Source organism: Desmodus rotundus, chromosome 11 (assembly GCF_022682495.2).
Source record: "Desmodus rotundus isolate HL8 chromosome 11, HLdesRot8A.1, whole genome shotgun sequence".
NCBI lineage: Eukaryota > Metazoa > Chordata > Mammalia > Chiroptera > Phyllostomidae > Desmodus > Desmodus rotundus.
The window spans coordinates 62,233,589-62,248,329 of NC_071397.1; the positions used below are offsets into that span (position 1 = coordinate 62,233,589).

The window sequence follows — 14,741 nt, forward strand, 5'->3', positions numbered from 1 at the left end:
GTATATTAGAAATGACCTAAAACTCCCCTGTTATTTTTGTTTGTTCAGCTTTTATCTTTCTTCCTAAGCAAATTTTAGTAATTCATATTTGCAAGTCCATTTCATCTTGATTTTAAAGTTAATTTATTAGTATAAAGCTCCTGTAATTTAAAATAATCCTCTTTTTTATCTGATTATATATCAGTACATTTTTTTTCAAGTGTATTTGATTGCTTCTTCTTTATACCTAATTTGACTTGATGGAAGTGTTTCTATTTTATTGCCAGTGAACCAACTTTTTATTTTTGGAAATTAGGTCTACTGTTTTTATTTGCTCTTGTTTTCCTATTTCATTATTTTTTGCCTCTAATCTTCTGCTTGTACTTTCTATTGAATTATTTTGTTGTGCTTTTTTCCAGGTTCCTGAGTTGAATGCTTAATTAATTTTTCTAGTTTTTCTTATTTTTCAATAAATGCACTTCTGAAGACACCCCCCAAAAAACTGGAATTATCTTCTGGAGGGCGGGCCCGTTGTAGTACAGGCTTCCCCTATTAGGTGAGTGTTCTAGAAACCCATCTGTATCAGCATACCAGCTGGCATTGTTGTGAGAGGCTGCATTTGGCTTCAGTGAATTTTATTTTGAAGACTCAACTCATTTGCCCATTTTATGATAATGCACCTGCCCACACCGCACTGAGTGTTCAACAGTATTTGACAAAAAACAGCAAGACCTCCATGCCCCACCCTGCCTACTCACCAGATCTTGCCCAGAGCTACCATTTTTTGTTTTCCCAATAAAAAACATCCTCAAAGGGAAACCTTTCACTGATGTGGAAGAGGTGAAACAAAAAATGGCAGAAGCACTAAAAGGCATCAAAATCGACAAGTTCAAAAACTGTTTTGAGCAGTGGAAAAATGTTTCAAAAATTGTATTTCATCAAACGGAGAGTACTTTGAAGGTGACTTTGAAGGCATAAACATGTAGGAATAAATACACTGTTTTTTGAGGGGGTCTCCCCTCATATGTGTTTATCTGTGAAATCATCACCACAATCAAGATAACGAACATATTCAGCAATACCACAATTTTCTCATACCTCTTTCCTGACCCTGTTTGCCTCCTACCTGCCCCAGCCCCCCGGCAACCACTGCTGTTTTCTGTCCCTATAATTAGCCTGCATTTTCTAGAATTTTATACACATGTAATCATATAGTATGTTTTCTTTTTTGTCTGGCTTCTTTCTGTTAGCATAATTACTTTGAGATTCATCCAGATTGTTGCATGTATGAGCAGTTCTTTCATTTACTTATTTTTGCTGTGTACTATTCCAGGTTTAATTATCCCCAATCCTGATGCTTAGATCCTTTTTAGTACTGCTCAGTGGTTAGTGGGAACAGGCATTATTTCTGGCCCTGTGTGAGACCTAAGTATTGGTCCCTCCAATCTCATCAGGTGGTACTTCCCCAAATCCAATGCCCTTTACTCCATCTTCCCCAGAAAGGCTGTTGAGATTTTAATACCTATCTTCCCGGAATTTTTCTTACAATGTGGTATACATCTTTTGCTTTTCTCTGTACAGCGCATTTCTTCCCCTTTTCTAGTAGCATAACCTTCCTCCCTCTTCTCATGGAGAACTGTGTCTTCCCCATTCTGAGGCGCTCACATGGACTAGACGATCACAGCAACTCCCCACCTCACAGTCACAAGGTGGGCATGTTACCAAGGTTGCTTCAGTCATACTAAGTCCTCTAGTTACTGTGATTAGTCGGGACAAGTGACTGAGACAGGAAAAGCAAAGTTCTTTCTTGCTATTTTTCCAAGCGGATGTAAGGATAGTGTTCTTTTGCCTCCTAGATCAAAATTTCTAAGACCTCCTGGCAGCTGTATCTGCTTTGTTTGAGAAAAGCATCTTTGCAGATGTAATTAAGGATCTCAAGATGATATGTACAATTTATTATCCAGGCAGTCCCTAAATCCAATGACGAGTGTCTGTACAAGAGGAGAAGACAGAAGATGAGAGGGCCGTGTTCAGACAGAGGCAGAGATGGGAGTTAAGCAGCCATAAACTGTGGATTGTGTGGAGGCACCAGAAGCTGGATCAGGAAAGAAAAGACTTTCCCTGGAGCCTTAGAGGGAGCGGCGGCCCTACTGACACCTCGATTTCAGAATTCTTACCTCGAGAACCATGAGGGGATTAATGTCTGTTATTTTAAGTCTTTCAGTTTGTGGCTCTTCCTTTCTTTTTCTTTTTTTAAATTTTACTATATTTTGTATTGTTTCAGCCTTTTACAATGTATGTGTCTTACTTTTTAAAATTATATTTTATTGATTATGTTATTACAGTTGTCCCAATTTTTTCCCCTTTGCCTCACCTCTACCAAGCTATCCACTCCCTCAGGCAATTTCCACACCAATATTCATGTCCATGGGTCATATGTGTAAGTTGTCTGGCTACTCTATTTCCTATACAGTACTTCACATCCCCATGGTATTGTGTAACTACCTATTTGTACTTCTTAATCCCTTCACCTCTTCACCTGTTCTCCCCTACCCCCTCCCATCTGGCAACCATCAAAACACTCACCATATCCATGATTCTGTCTGTTCTTGTTTGCTTAGTTTGTTTTTTCAGATTCACTTTTGATAGATATGTATTTAATGCCATTTTATTGTTCCTAGTTTTGATCTTCTTTTTCTTAAATAAGTCTCTTTAACACTTCATATAATAATGGTTTGGTGATGATGAACTCCTTTAGCTTTTTCTTGTCTGGGAAGCTCTTTATCTACCCTCTAATTCTGATAGCTTTGTTGGGTAGGGGAATCTGGGCTCTAAGTCCCTGCTTTTCATGACTTTGAATATTTCTTCCCAATCCCTTCCAGCCTCCAAATTTCCTTTGATATATCAGCCGACAGTCTCATGGGAAGTCCCCTGTGGGTAACTAAGTGCTTTTCTCTTGGTGCTTTTAAGAGTCTCTTCATCTTTACCCTTTGGCATTTTAATTATGCTGTGTCTTAGGGTGGGCCTCTTTGCAGCCATCTTGTTTGGGACTCTCTGTGCTTCCTGAACTTTTATGTGTATTTTCTTCACCAAATTAGGGAAGTTTTCTTTCATTATTTTTTTCAAATGCTGGTAGATTTCCAATTTCTTGCTCTTTCTTTTCTCCTTCTGGCACCCATATGCAGTGAATGTTGGAACACTTGAAGTCATCCCAGAGGCTGCTTACACTATCTTTGTGGGGTTTTTTGGGTTGTTTTTTTTTATTCTTTTTTCATCTTGTTGTCTGACTGGTTCATCTTTTCTTCCTCATGTTCCAAATAATTGATTTGATTCTTGGCTTCATTTGCTCCACTGCTGATTCCCTGTAAATTGATCTTTATTTCAATCAGTGTATCCTTCATTTCTGACTGGATCTTTTTTATGCTGCTGAGGTCCTCACTAAGTTCCTTGAGAATCTTTAGTGACAGTAACTGTAGTTGAGTTCTGATAATCCACTATCATCGGACCAGTCTCTTTATAACCAGTATTTTGAACTCTGTATCTATTAGATTGCTTATCTCCATATTGTTTAGTTCTTTCTCTGGAGTTTTGATCTGTTCTTTCATTTGAGCCATGTTTCTTTGTCTCCTCATTTTGGCAGTCTCCCTGTGTTTGTTTCTATGTATTAGGTAGCTTTGCTATCACTCCCTGTCTCACTAACATGGAATAATGTAGTTAGTGTCCTGTAGGATCCAGTGGCACAGCCTCCTCTATCACCCAAGCTGGGTACTTGAGGTATGCCCTTCATGTGGGCTGAGTACACCCTCCTCTTGTAGTTGAGCCTTGATTGTTGTTAGCAGGTCAATGGGAGGGATTGACCCAGGCCAGTCAGCTGCAAGGACTGGCTGTGACCACTGACTATGAACCTCTGCCCTCCATGGAGGATCAGCTGTGCAGGGGCAGGATGGTGGTGCTTTGATGTGGTCTGTAGCTGTCCACTGGGTGCACTGGCTCTGGGGTTTCCCAGGTGGTGCAGGCCAAGGTCAGCCCCGACCTGTGTTTTGCCCAGGGCCACCCTGCCTGAGTTATAAAGCAATCTGAGATGGTTAGTTATGCTGGGCTTGGAGCTTCCCAGGTGAAGCCAAGCTATAAATCTAGGCTGGTTGCTGCTATTGCTGGGCCTGGGGCCACTTAGCAAGAGGTATGGGGGCTGCAGGCTCACTGAGGCTGTCTGTTGCTGGTTTGAAAAGATTTAGGAAGTTGCGAAGCATGAGCCAAGATCAGCCATTCATATGGAAAAGCCACAGTTAACAGCTATAAATTGGGTGGGACAGAGCCTCAGGGGATTTCTAGTGTGGGACAGTGTTAGCCAGGTTGATGGAGTTTCAGCTATGGCACTCACTGTTTCTGTGGCTCTGTGCGGGGAGGGTTCAGAAAATGGAAAATGGCCTCTACCCACCTTTCTAGAAGAGAGAAAGCAGTCCCCCAGCTCCCTCCTTGATGCCAGACACTTCAGTTCCTTCCTATACGCCACTGATGCCTTTAAAGATGCTACCCTGGTGCTAGAGCTCAGAGGGAGTGAGTCTGAGTAAGTTTGTGTGTGGCTTATTTAAGAGGAGCTGCTTGGGACTCCAGAAGTTTCTTCCACTGACTCACTCCGCATTGGTCTTTGCAGCCAGAAGTTGCGGGAACTCATTTTTCTGGCACTGGAACCCTGGGCTGGAGGGCCTTGTATGGGGCTAAGACTCCTCACTCCTGAGATATCCCTCCCAAATTTTATCTACCAGCCCATTCTGCATCTCCGCCCCTCCTATCACTGTGGATGGATGTGGTTTCTTTAATTCTGTAGTTGTCAGACTTCCATTCAACTTGATTTCTGATGGTTCTGAGTGATGGTTGTTCTATACTAGAGTTGTAATTTTGATGTGGTTGTGTGAGGATGTGAGCCGTGTTTACCTATGTCACCATCTTGACTGTAAGTTTTGGCACTTTCTTATGGTAGCCTTAGGAAACTAATACAACAGGAAGAAGCCTTAGGAAACTAATATAACAGGAAGAAGTGGTAAATTAGGGAGAGTGGAAGTGAGGAGAGGACATTGTTATCAATGAAGACCTTACCTAAAAATATGTTTTGAATATTACAGACAGCCTGAGACTTGTCTGCAGATACAAGAAAGAGCCACTGATTTTGCAGAACAGAACCAGGCATGAAAGAATGGCAGAAGAAGGATGATTGAAAGAAGAGAATCTAAATATAGGAAGGACAAAACCTGCACCTGTTAGCCGCCTGACTTAGGGTCTCAGCAGCTCCTTGGTGATAAAGTACTGGAAGTTGTTGTCTCAATCATAGTACATAACATTTGTTGTTTGACACACACATATTTGGGTTTAAATTGAATTACAACTGTCTGTTTATCTAACTTATTACATCATTTTGTTTCATTCATAAAGCCCAAAATTAAAAGAATCACTCCTTCATTTATTATTGACAGATGCCTGAATTGGATGGCTATCAATTGAGAATGGTTATCAAAGTTTTTGTGACAAAGGAGTAGATTTTTTGCTAAAATGAGTCGTTCCAGTTTGAAAATACCACTCATTAGTATCATGCAAGCAACTTCTCAAAGATGCTATTTCTGTATTTTATTTAAAACACCACTTCTGTTAAATTAACAAGAGATTTCTGTCTCGCCCTGGTTGGATGGCTCAGTTGAATGGAGTGTTGTCTTGCACACCAAAAAGGTTGTGGGTTCCATCCCCACTCAGGCTCTCCAGGAGGCAACCAATTCATGTCTCTCTCTCATATCTATGTTTCTTTCTCTCTCTCTAAAATCAATAAAAAAATAAATAAAAACATGTCCTGAGGTGAAGATTTAAAAAATTAAAAAAATAGTTCTGTCCCTAATATCTATAGATTTTTCCATGAAAAATTTCTTTATCAATTTCCCTTTTCTTTTTTCATGGGTGTAACATACTGCTTAAGCAGCTCTGACATTTCAGGGGTCAAGGGAAGCTGGGGTGGAAGCAAAGTGTGTCGAAAATGTTTATATATGAAATTGAGGAGGCCTGCTTATTTTCCTGAGGTCCAAGAGTGCTAATTACCATTCGAGATATGTGCACTTTCAATAATGTGACCAATATTAAGGAGCAGTAATAAAAGACTCATACCTCTTCCTCTTCCTCTTCCTCATCTTCCAGCTCCTCCTCAACCTCTGCTTCAGCATGAAAGTCCTCTGTTTCTTCCTCATAATCTTCTAAACTTAATTCCCATCCAGCATACTGGAAAGGTCCTGTAAGGGAGAAAGAAAGGAAGGAAGGAACAAACAAACATTTGGAAAGATATTTTTACAATAAAATGATACTAGCAATATTGGTTTGGCCAAGAAGTCTGTAAGTTTTTTTCCATAAAATAAAAGATGCATTTTCATTATCATCAATAACTTAACTGATTTGGATACTTTGGGTATGTCAGCTGTCTCCCACATGGTATAATGTGGATTACTCTCAATTAATGTCTTGCTTTGATCACTGTTGACTTCAACTGGTCTACCTGACCGTGGGGCAGTGTCAGCAAGAAATCTCCAGCACAAACTTCACAAACTACTTTCCACACATTCGGTCAGTCACAGCACCTTCTCCACACACTGCACAAATCCTTTTTTGTGCTTTAGTTGCGTTTTTGCCTTTCTTGAAAGAATAAAGCATAATATGTCAAAAATATTGCTTATATTTTTCCATCTTCAATATTAAAATGGCTACACAAAAATTCACCAATATTGATGCTTTTTTAAATGCACGCTCACATGACAGCTGTCACAATAGAACCTAACAAAATTGTTTCCAATGAAGTTAAAGACAACTAAGCGCCATTAGAGACATCTTACGGAAAAAACCAAATGAACTTTTTGCCCAACCCAATAGGAAAATTAATTGCAGTGACTGATCTCTTACTATAAATGTGTATGCAGATTGGTCTTAGAAATTCTTTAAGCGGCAGCTGGCCAGTGTTTGTGTACCGCCACTGTTGTGATTGGTGGGTGCCTGTGCTATGAGAGTTGTCGAATACTTTAAACATCACCCCTGAGTATATTGAATGTTTTACTTTATTGGACCATCAAGAAAGGCTTTAAACTTGTACAGTGCTTTTAATAACATTACCTGCTCTTGACAGTAAATGTTAGGAGTATAGCCCTTACTTTCCATTGTCTCAACTGCTTTTTGAAGTAGTTCCTCTGGAGTTTTGCCAGCAATCTCCAAGTGGAAAACTTGAATGGAAGAGTCAGTGAATGCTGCTTCTAGAGATTTCCACGTGGTGACAAAAGATTTGATCTTCTCTTTAATAGGGTCCATTTCAGGAACATCAGGATAAGCATCTTCAGGAAACTCAGGTAGTTCAACTTTTGAGTAAAGGTTAAAGGAAAGAAAAAAAAGAGGCTTCAAATAAGGTGTTTTACCCATATTGCCAAAATGATTTATATTCATATTTTTGGAACATATGAAAGAAATAAACAGGTTGTTCTCAACAATAATGTACATTTATAAATTCATATTTGAATCATGCTTCAGTTTCTTATATTGGCTAGATGAATTATTATCTATTAATAAAATCGCTTGGATAATTAATATGTATTTCATATGGGATCTTGAACTGTTGATAAAATTTGACGAAAAACAGTGTTAGAAGCTGGAGAGATACACTTTCAATGTGATAAGCGAAATCGGCATAATGCATCAAGTGGCATACAATGCAAAAAGAAATAAGTAGGAAGAAGTTCATACTATGCCTAAAATAAGGAACTAGACCCTTTGTAGGAGAATATGGAAAGCACTTTTATGCACTAACTACTTTTATTTTATATGCTCACCTGTTTCAGGTAATTTAGTTTCCAAGCCTTCTTTGGGTTCTTTTGGAATTTCTGTTCCAACTGTAGTTTCCTCAGTAGGCTCAGATACTTAGAAAAGAAATCTAATATTACTGTTTGAATTTTAAGGAGTGGTTTCTTTATGAAAGTTTCGGCACAAAGAAAATCTCAAAACACAGTTTAAATTGTATATACTATGTCTAGCTGAAAATATAGTTCCAGTTAGGAAAAGTATAGCATAAAAATACCTAATAACATACGGCAGAAAATGAAGAATATTCTCAAAAATACTAAATGACCAGAATAATATCTGACACGATACATACAATTCTGACTGGCAACAGTCATATCTACAGCACTGAGGTAGGGCTGACCCTAATTGAAATAGGAGGCTGGCTTTAGATCAAAGGAGGTTCCCTGGGAGAAACAGTAGGGAGATAAAAAGCAGTAAAACTAGATAATCTCCTAGACTTGTAACATTATTGTGAGACACTGCGTACATTAGAGCCCTCTGGTTTAATGTTTGATGTGTCATATTTAATGAATTTCTATTTATTTATTTGTTTTTGGCATTTTACGGCCTGTCTTCTTGCAAAAGGCGGGTGGGTAGGAGAACAGTCAGCCTATTGTTTAGGTACTGAAGAAAATGCTGAAGTTTCTGAGTGGGAGTGGAAGTCAATGGAGGTGTGGGAGTCTTAAAAGGAAACTGGGTGTTGTATCCTGATAGCTCCTCTCTTGGGCACAAGGGATATGATTTTATACTTATTGTCCCATAAATTTATGCCAATCCATGTGATAAAAATGATCTATGTTGAACTTGAGATTTCTCACTGTGAAATTTCCCATTAGTCCTGTTTCTTTTACCAGATGACAGTAGGTTCTGAGTTGCCCCAGGCTGGATTCGGCTGCAGGTATTTGAAGACCTTTAGTTCGTAGCTAACACTAACTGAGCTTGGAAGCATTTATGAGCCTCACCCCCACCATGGTGGGGTGCCCCATCTTGCTGCTTGAAGCCCACTCCCCAGTGCTGAGAGTGACTTCCATTGTCCAAAGATTCCTTCTTGCCCTGCCCCACCCATCAAACTGCACCTCCGCAGCAGGGCTGGCTCCGTGGGTGTGTGACCTGTGCAGCTGTATAGTCTCTCACTCAGAATGGCCTCACACTTACTGTAATGCTCTTTGGTTGTCAATTTGAAATTTTTAATAATTTTATCTTTGACCTTTGTTTTGTAATTAAAATCCAAAGTGGCCCCAGTGGGACAATAGAGCATGCATATAAGCAGATATAGGTACAATATGTGTTAGCTAGCCCTTGCCATCCCATTCTTATGAGAGTTCCTGATGGCCCATCGTTAGTGTAGAATTCCAGAGGACCCAAGATGTGTGGGAGTACGCATGACTGAGTGGTGAGGGCAGGCAGGCAAAGATGCTGACGGGCCCAAGTGACCATACTTTCCTTTTGAACTAGGGCTTGCTTCAGTTGCAGGAAGAAGGTGATAGCATTCAGAGAGACAGGAATGACCAAGGACCCCCATAGCCTCTCTTACTCATATCACTTTCCTCCTGTAGGAAACATTTAGGCTGAAAATGACATAGAAGGACAGGAAAAATAGGGCAACCCAGTGTTCCTTTTCCTTTCGGTCTTTCCTTACTCATTAGGAAGTTAAAGGTAGAGAGTGTTGGTAGAATATGTGCATATTAAGAAGTGAAATAAAAAGCTGAGTTAGTTTTGTGCACAAAACTTACCAGTATTCTGGTAAGAATGAAATATGTATGTAGGTATGAGCTGTAAAATATGAACTGCGTTAATTTCAGTGATTCTTTTTTTTTTTTTAGATTTTATTTGTTTTTAGACAGAGGGGAAGGGAGGGAGAAAGAGAGGGAGAGAAACACCAACGTGTGGTTGCCTCTCGTGCGCCCCCTGCTAGAGACTTTGCTGGCAACCCAGGCAGGTGCCCTGACTGGGAATCAAATCAGTGACCCTTTGGTTCACAGGCCAGTGCTCAATCCACTGAGCCACACCAGCCAAGGATAATTTCAGTGATTCTTTATATGAGTTAAATACTCTTATATTTTTATTTAAAAGTGGCATTGTACAATATAAAGATGAATGGTAAAATTCATGCTAATAATTTAAATTTTTAATTTTTCTTTACTTAGAATGACATTAAATAACAAATAAAAATCAATCCATGACAACTTGTGAGAGAGATTATGGAAAAAAGAAAAAGCTTTATATTTTAGTACCTTTAATGGCATTTCCCCCCTGCTTTTTAACAACATGCCCTACAAATGATGTAGACAGGCCTGTCCCTGAGTACCGAGACAGGGCACAGCAGAATCAGCTTTCTTACAGCACTCCAAACCACGTGACTCAGAATAAATGGCTGTTCCCTGGGGGCTCATTCTCCATTTTTAGCCTGTTTCCATTTTCTTAACATATATACACATGTGCACACACGAACACAGCAATGGACATGAGCGGAATTAAGGGCATGGCTGTCAGTAAAGTCTGACCTGATTCAGATTCTGTTTCGGGAATCTCGGACACTTCAGACTCCTCAGGTAGGAAGCCCTCGGTCTCCTCGGGTACCTCGAGGGCTTCAGACTCTTCAGGAACATCAAGCTCCTCCCCTTCAATCTCCTCATCAGCATCAGGGTCTGTCTCGTCCACTTCTAGAAAAAAATGAGAAGTAAATTCTCGTTCAGGTTAAGTCAGCAAATATTAATTGGGTGCTAGGCACTCTAATAAGTGCTGAGACCCAAACAAAGAATCAAGAGTGGTCCCCTGCCCTCCTGGGGCATGGGGTTCAATGAGGGAGAGAGAGATTTTCTATATATTTTACCTATGAAAATGTAGCGGTAAAGGGTTCTAATCATATACTCAGAGTTCTATTGGAGCACCAGCCTAAGGGTTCATTTAAAAGAGGAAATGTTTATAGCAGCCCCAAATATTATAACAGTAAATAACTGGAAACATCTCAAATGTCCCTTCAATAAGGGAATGGGTAGACCTGCACTGTCTGATACACAGCCACTACAAGATGTGGCTATTGAGCACTTAAAATGTGGCTAGTTGTGAGATGTGATGTAAGTATAATATATACAATGCATTTAGTATGGAAAATTGAATGTAAAATGTATCAATAATTTTTGCATTGATTATATGTTAAAATAGTATTTTGGATACACTGTACCAAATAAAATTTGTTTCACTTGTTTCTTTTTACTTTTTATGTGGCTATTAGGAAATTTAAAGTTACATATGTGTCTTGCATGATATTTCTATTGGGTAGTACCAGGCTAGACTGTGTATTTTCTTATAGCTAATAATGAATAGTAGAGTGGTTAATCAATACACTGAATGGGTTTAAAAGTATAACTTCACATTTTCAGTAGTGGCTGATGACCATGTAGTTGCTGATGAACAGAAATATATGCATGGAAATCTTTCAGGAAGAAGATGGGGTGAATTGTGGAGTCAGAAAATCCATCTTCACAATTCCTTTATGAAATTGAATGAAAATAAAGGTAATCTCTCTGCAAAGATGATGTGGAAAAATAAATGAACTTGATTTCTGGATTGTTGTGGAAATTCTTTCCTCTCAGTCAATACCTTCCGAGAATCACATTCTAGTGGTGAGTGATACCTCTGGGACCTGAATTCTAATATAAATCTGGGTGATTAAGTCCCCAGAGGAAAGCATACTGAAGTGTCCTTACATCTCGAGGTCTGACCAGGGCTGCAGAGCATGTGGCTTCCAAGTATGTGACTTTGAATGTGGTGAATCTTTGGTGTTATTTGGAGAATTTTATGGTGATGCACACGAGGAAGAAGCAGAATTTGCTGAAACCTACTAGGGTTTGGGATGCAGTTATGTGCTCTACACCAGAAACTCAAAATGTCTTCAACTAAATATCTCTTTTGGTTAAAAAAAAAAAAAGGTAAAAAGTTCTACTACTTTTTTCAAGAACCCTAGTGAATAATCTGAGTAGCATAGAAGTCAGGAATGGGTTGAAAAGTGTTGTAAGATCCTTCACTATCTGTGATTTTGACTATATGTTGTATAGTTATCTACAGCTTCATAAGAAATTACCCAAGACCGTAGTGTTTAAAACAACAATAATCATATCAAATGTTAATCACCGCCCCCCCCCCAAAAAAAAACAATGATCACATATTATCCCTGTAGTTGCTGGGGTCAGGAATTTGGGAGTGGCTATTGGTGGCTCTGGCTCTGGGTCTCTCATGAAGTCATCATAAAGATGTTAATCATGGCCACAGTCACCTGAAGCCTTCAGTTGGGCCAGAGGATCCACTGCCAATGTGGCTACTTAAAGTCGGAACTCAGGTCCTTAGGGAGCAGAGAGAAGCCCTGCCCAAATTCCTGTCCCACAGAACTGGGACAGAACTGGGTGCACAATAAAAATGGAGGTTTACAGTGTAGTGGAGGTTTTTTGCCCAGCAATGGAAAACTGAAACAGATACTCTTCATTCTTTTGAAGAATGGACTCCTTTGGCAGTCTGATAAACCATATGGACCCCATTTTAGAATAATGCTTTCAATCTCACAAAATAAAATACGTAAGAAGCCAATTACATTGAAATATAGTCTTCAAGACATCAAACAAAATTCTGTGCTGTAGGAAATTTGTGCATCTTTACTAATGCATTATACAACAAGAACCAGCACCTGGTTTAATAATGACCATGATTGGGGAATAGTGATAAACATACACAAGATACATAAAACTGTAATGTAGTATCTTCATTTTTAATGGTGACAAAGTTAAATTATTGCTAATACTATGTGATTTGTTGCCTATATGAATTATTAGTTGAAGGAAGAACTAAATTTTAATGAAAGATTAGTTAAAATAAAGTTGTAATTATTTTTCATTCAAGTTCATAGACCCCTGAATTTTATCCATGGACCCCCAAGTTAAGAACTCCAGTCTAAAAGAAGTTTGTAGGGTAAGTTCTTCTATAATGGAGATTGGAAGTTTAAGTGCAAATACAATGGGTATAGTAAGAGCTTGACTGTTTTGTCAACTTCTACAACTCCCTTCTAGTGGAAGTAATCCCAATAGCCATGCATCATCCGTGACCAGGGCAACCATTCTAAGGCATGCTGCTCATGCTGTCCTGCTTTGCGGGTGCAGGAGTCTTTTCCCTACGATCCATTACTCCAGTGACCATATAATTTATTACCCAAATTGGAGCACTTTGAGAGTGAAAGGAGGTCAAATACATACTTTCGAACCATGGCCATAAACCTGGACTCTCATGGGCAAATGAAGAAATGTGGTAACCCTGTCTATAATTCACTGAAATACTACAGTTGCTAGCAATAATAATACAAAATTAAATAATGTATTATTAGTCATATCAATCTGTGTTTGCCTTTTCTTTTCATATCCAGAGAGTCCAAGAGCCTGTTATTTTCTTTTTCTAGTCTCAATGCCTCCTCTTTGGTTTTTCTGAAACAAAATAAAGGTCAAAATTTAATTATCTTTGGAAATTCAGACATCTTACAAAATTATAAGATTTAAGGCTTAGAATGGTAGTAATAAACAGTACATTGTTTATAATAGTCATTATATTTTTTACTTCACAATGTAAATATTTAATTTACTCATATTGAGGTCAGTTAATTTTCAGGGGGTTTTTTGGAAGAAAATTTGGAATGTTACACTTTGAAAATCTGTGGCTATTTATTAGAAAACCTGTCAAAATTAATAAAGGATTGTCTAACTACAAGTTAAACAGGCAAATGAGAAAAATTGTACTTTTTTTTCTTCTATTTGAGAAAAAAATATATTTTCACAATATAATCTTAAGTGAAAAGTATAATACAGAACTATGTATAATACAACTTTAATTTTGTATTTAAAGTGAATATAAATGATTAAAAGACTAGAAGAAAACTAATCAAATTGTTAATAATAGTTATCTGAGTGATGGCATTATGAGAAAATAAAATCTGAAATAGAACCAAAAACAAAAAAAGTCAAAGTCTCATATAAAGGCCTTGCAAGTTTTTTAGAAAACAGATAAACTTAACAGGATTAAAAATGCCATCTCGGGCCCTCGGTGTGGCTCAGTGGACTGAGTGCCAGCCTGTGAACCAAGGGGTTACTGGTTTGATTCCCCATCTAGGGTGCATGGCTGGGTTTCGGGCTGGGCAACCACACATTGATGTTTCTCTCCCTCTTTTTCTCCCTCCCTTCCCCTCTCTGAAAATGAATAAATAAAATAGGTTTGTTTTTTTTTTAAAGAATTCCATCTTGGGCCAAATATCTAAAGACATGTGGAATTCTACAGCTTTTCCAGCATCAGCTTCCAAATGTGCCAGGCAAAAGCGGGATAACTTCTGTCAGCACCATTAGTCTTTGACTGGTCTGTAAGAGGCTTATCTACGGGTGTCATAACTGGCAGCAAAATCCCGCCTCATTCTTGTCAGGTCTCAGATTCTCACCAGCAACATACTTTATCTAGGTTTTGGATAACATGTGTCTCACAAGAGAGTCCAGTATGAACTGCCAATTCACACACAGTCAAAATGGGAAAAGGGTAGAAACAAGACCCAGGCATTGCAGAGGTCTGGTCATGACCAAAGAGAACTTGAATTACACCAATACTTTAGGCTGGGTGGCAGGATTTGGCTTATAGTAAAAGAACAGCCCCTATTAATGAGAAACATACCTGCTGGGAGAAGAGGTGTGGTAATGTTTTCTGAAGAGACTGTACGTAACTAGAACCCAAAGAATGCTGACTGTAAGAGAATGACAGGCCTACAGACCAGCCTTAGGAGGACTGTCCCAGAGTGTGCTGCTGATATGAATGGGCTCCACTTAACTTCACTGGTCCCTGCTGAATACTTGGTACAGTTTTTTTGATATTATTATTTTTTAAGATGC

At 38.8% G+C, this 14,741-nt stretch overlaps 1 protein-coding gene across 4 annotated transcripts in view; it reads right to left on the minus strand.

Annotated features, from left to right (window-relative positions):
* The window catches only part of AK9 (adenylate kinase 9), a 111,840-nt gene that overhangs the window by 41,831 nt on the left and 55,268 nt on the right, over positions 1-14,741 (minus strand). The window contains exons 20-24 of one of the 4 annotated variants that reach the window (XM_053914159.1): positions 13,225-13,301; positions 10,338-10,496; positions 7,824-7,910; positions 7,155-7,355; positions 6,127-6,248 (exon numbers count right to left, since the gene is read on the minus strand). In XM_053914159.1, the coding sequence (XP_053770134.1) occupies positions 6,127-6,248; positions 7,155-7,355; positions 7,824-7,910; positions 10,338-10,496; positions 13,225-13,301 (646 nt within the window). Of the gene's footprint in view, positions 1-6,126; positions 6,249-7,154; positions 7,356-7,823; positions 7,911-10,257; positions 10,497-13,187; positions 13,302-14,741 lie in introns of those variants that run through there. The other 3 variants (XR_006654191.2, XM_053914158.1, XM_053914157.1) reach the window with 3 other exon arrangements.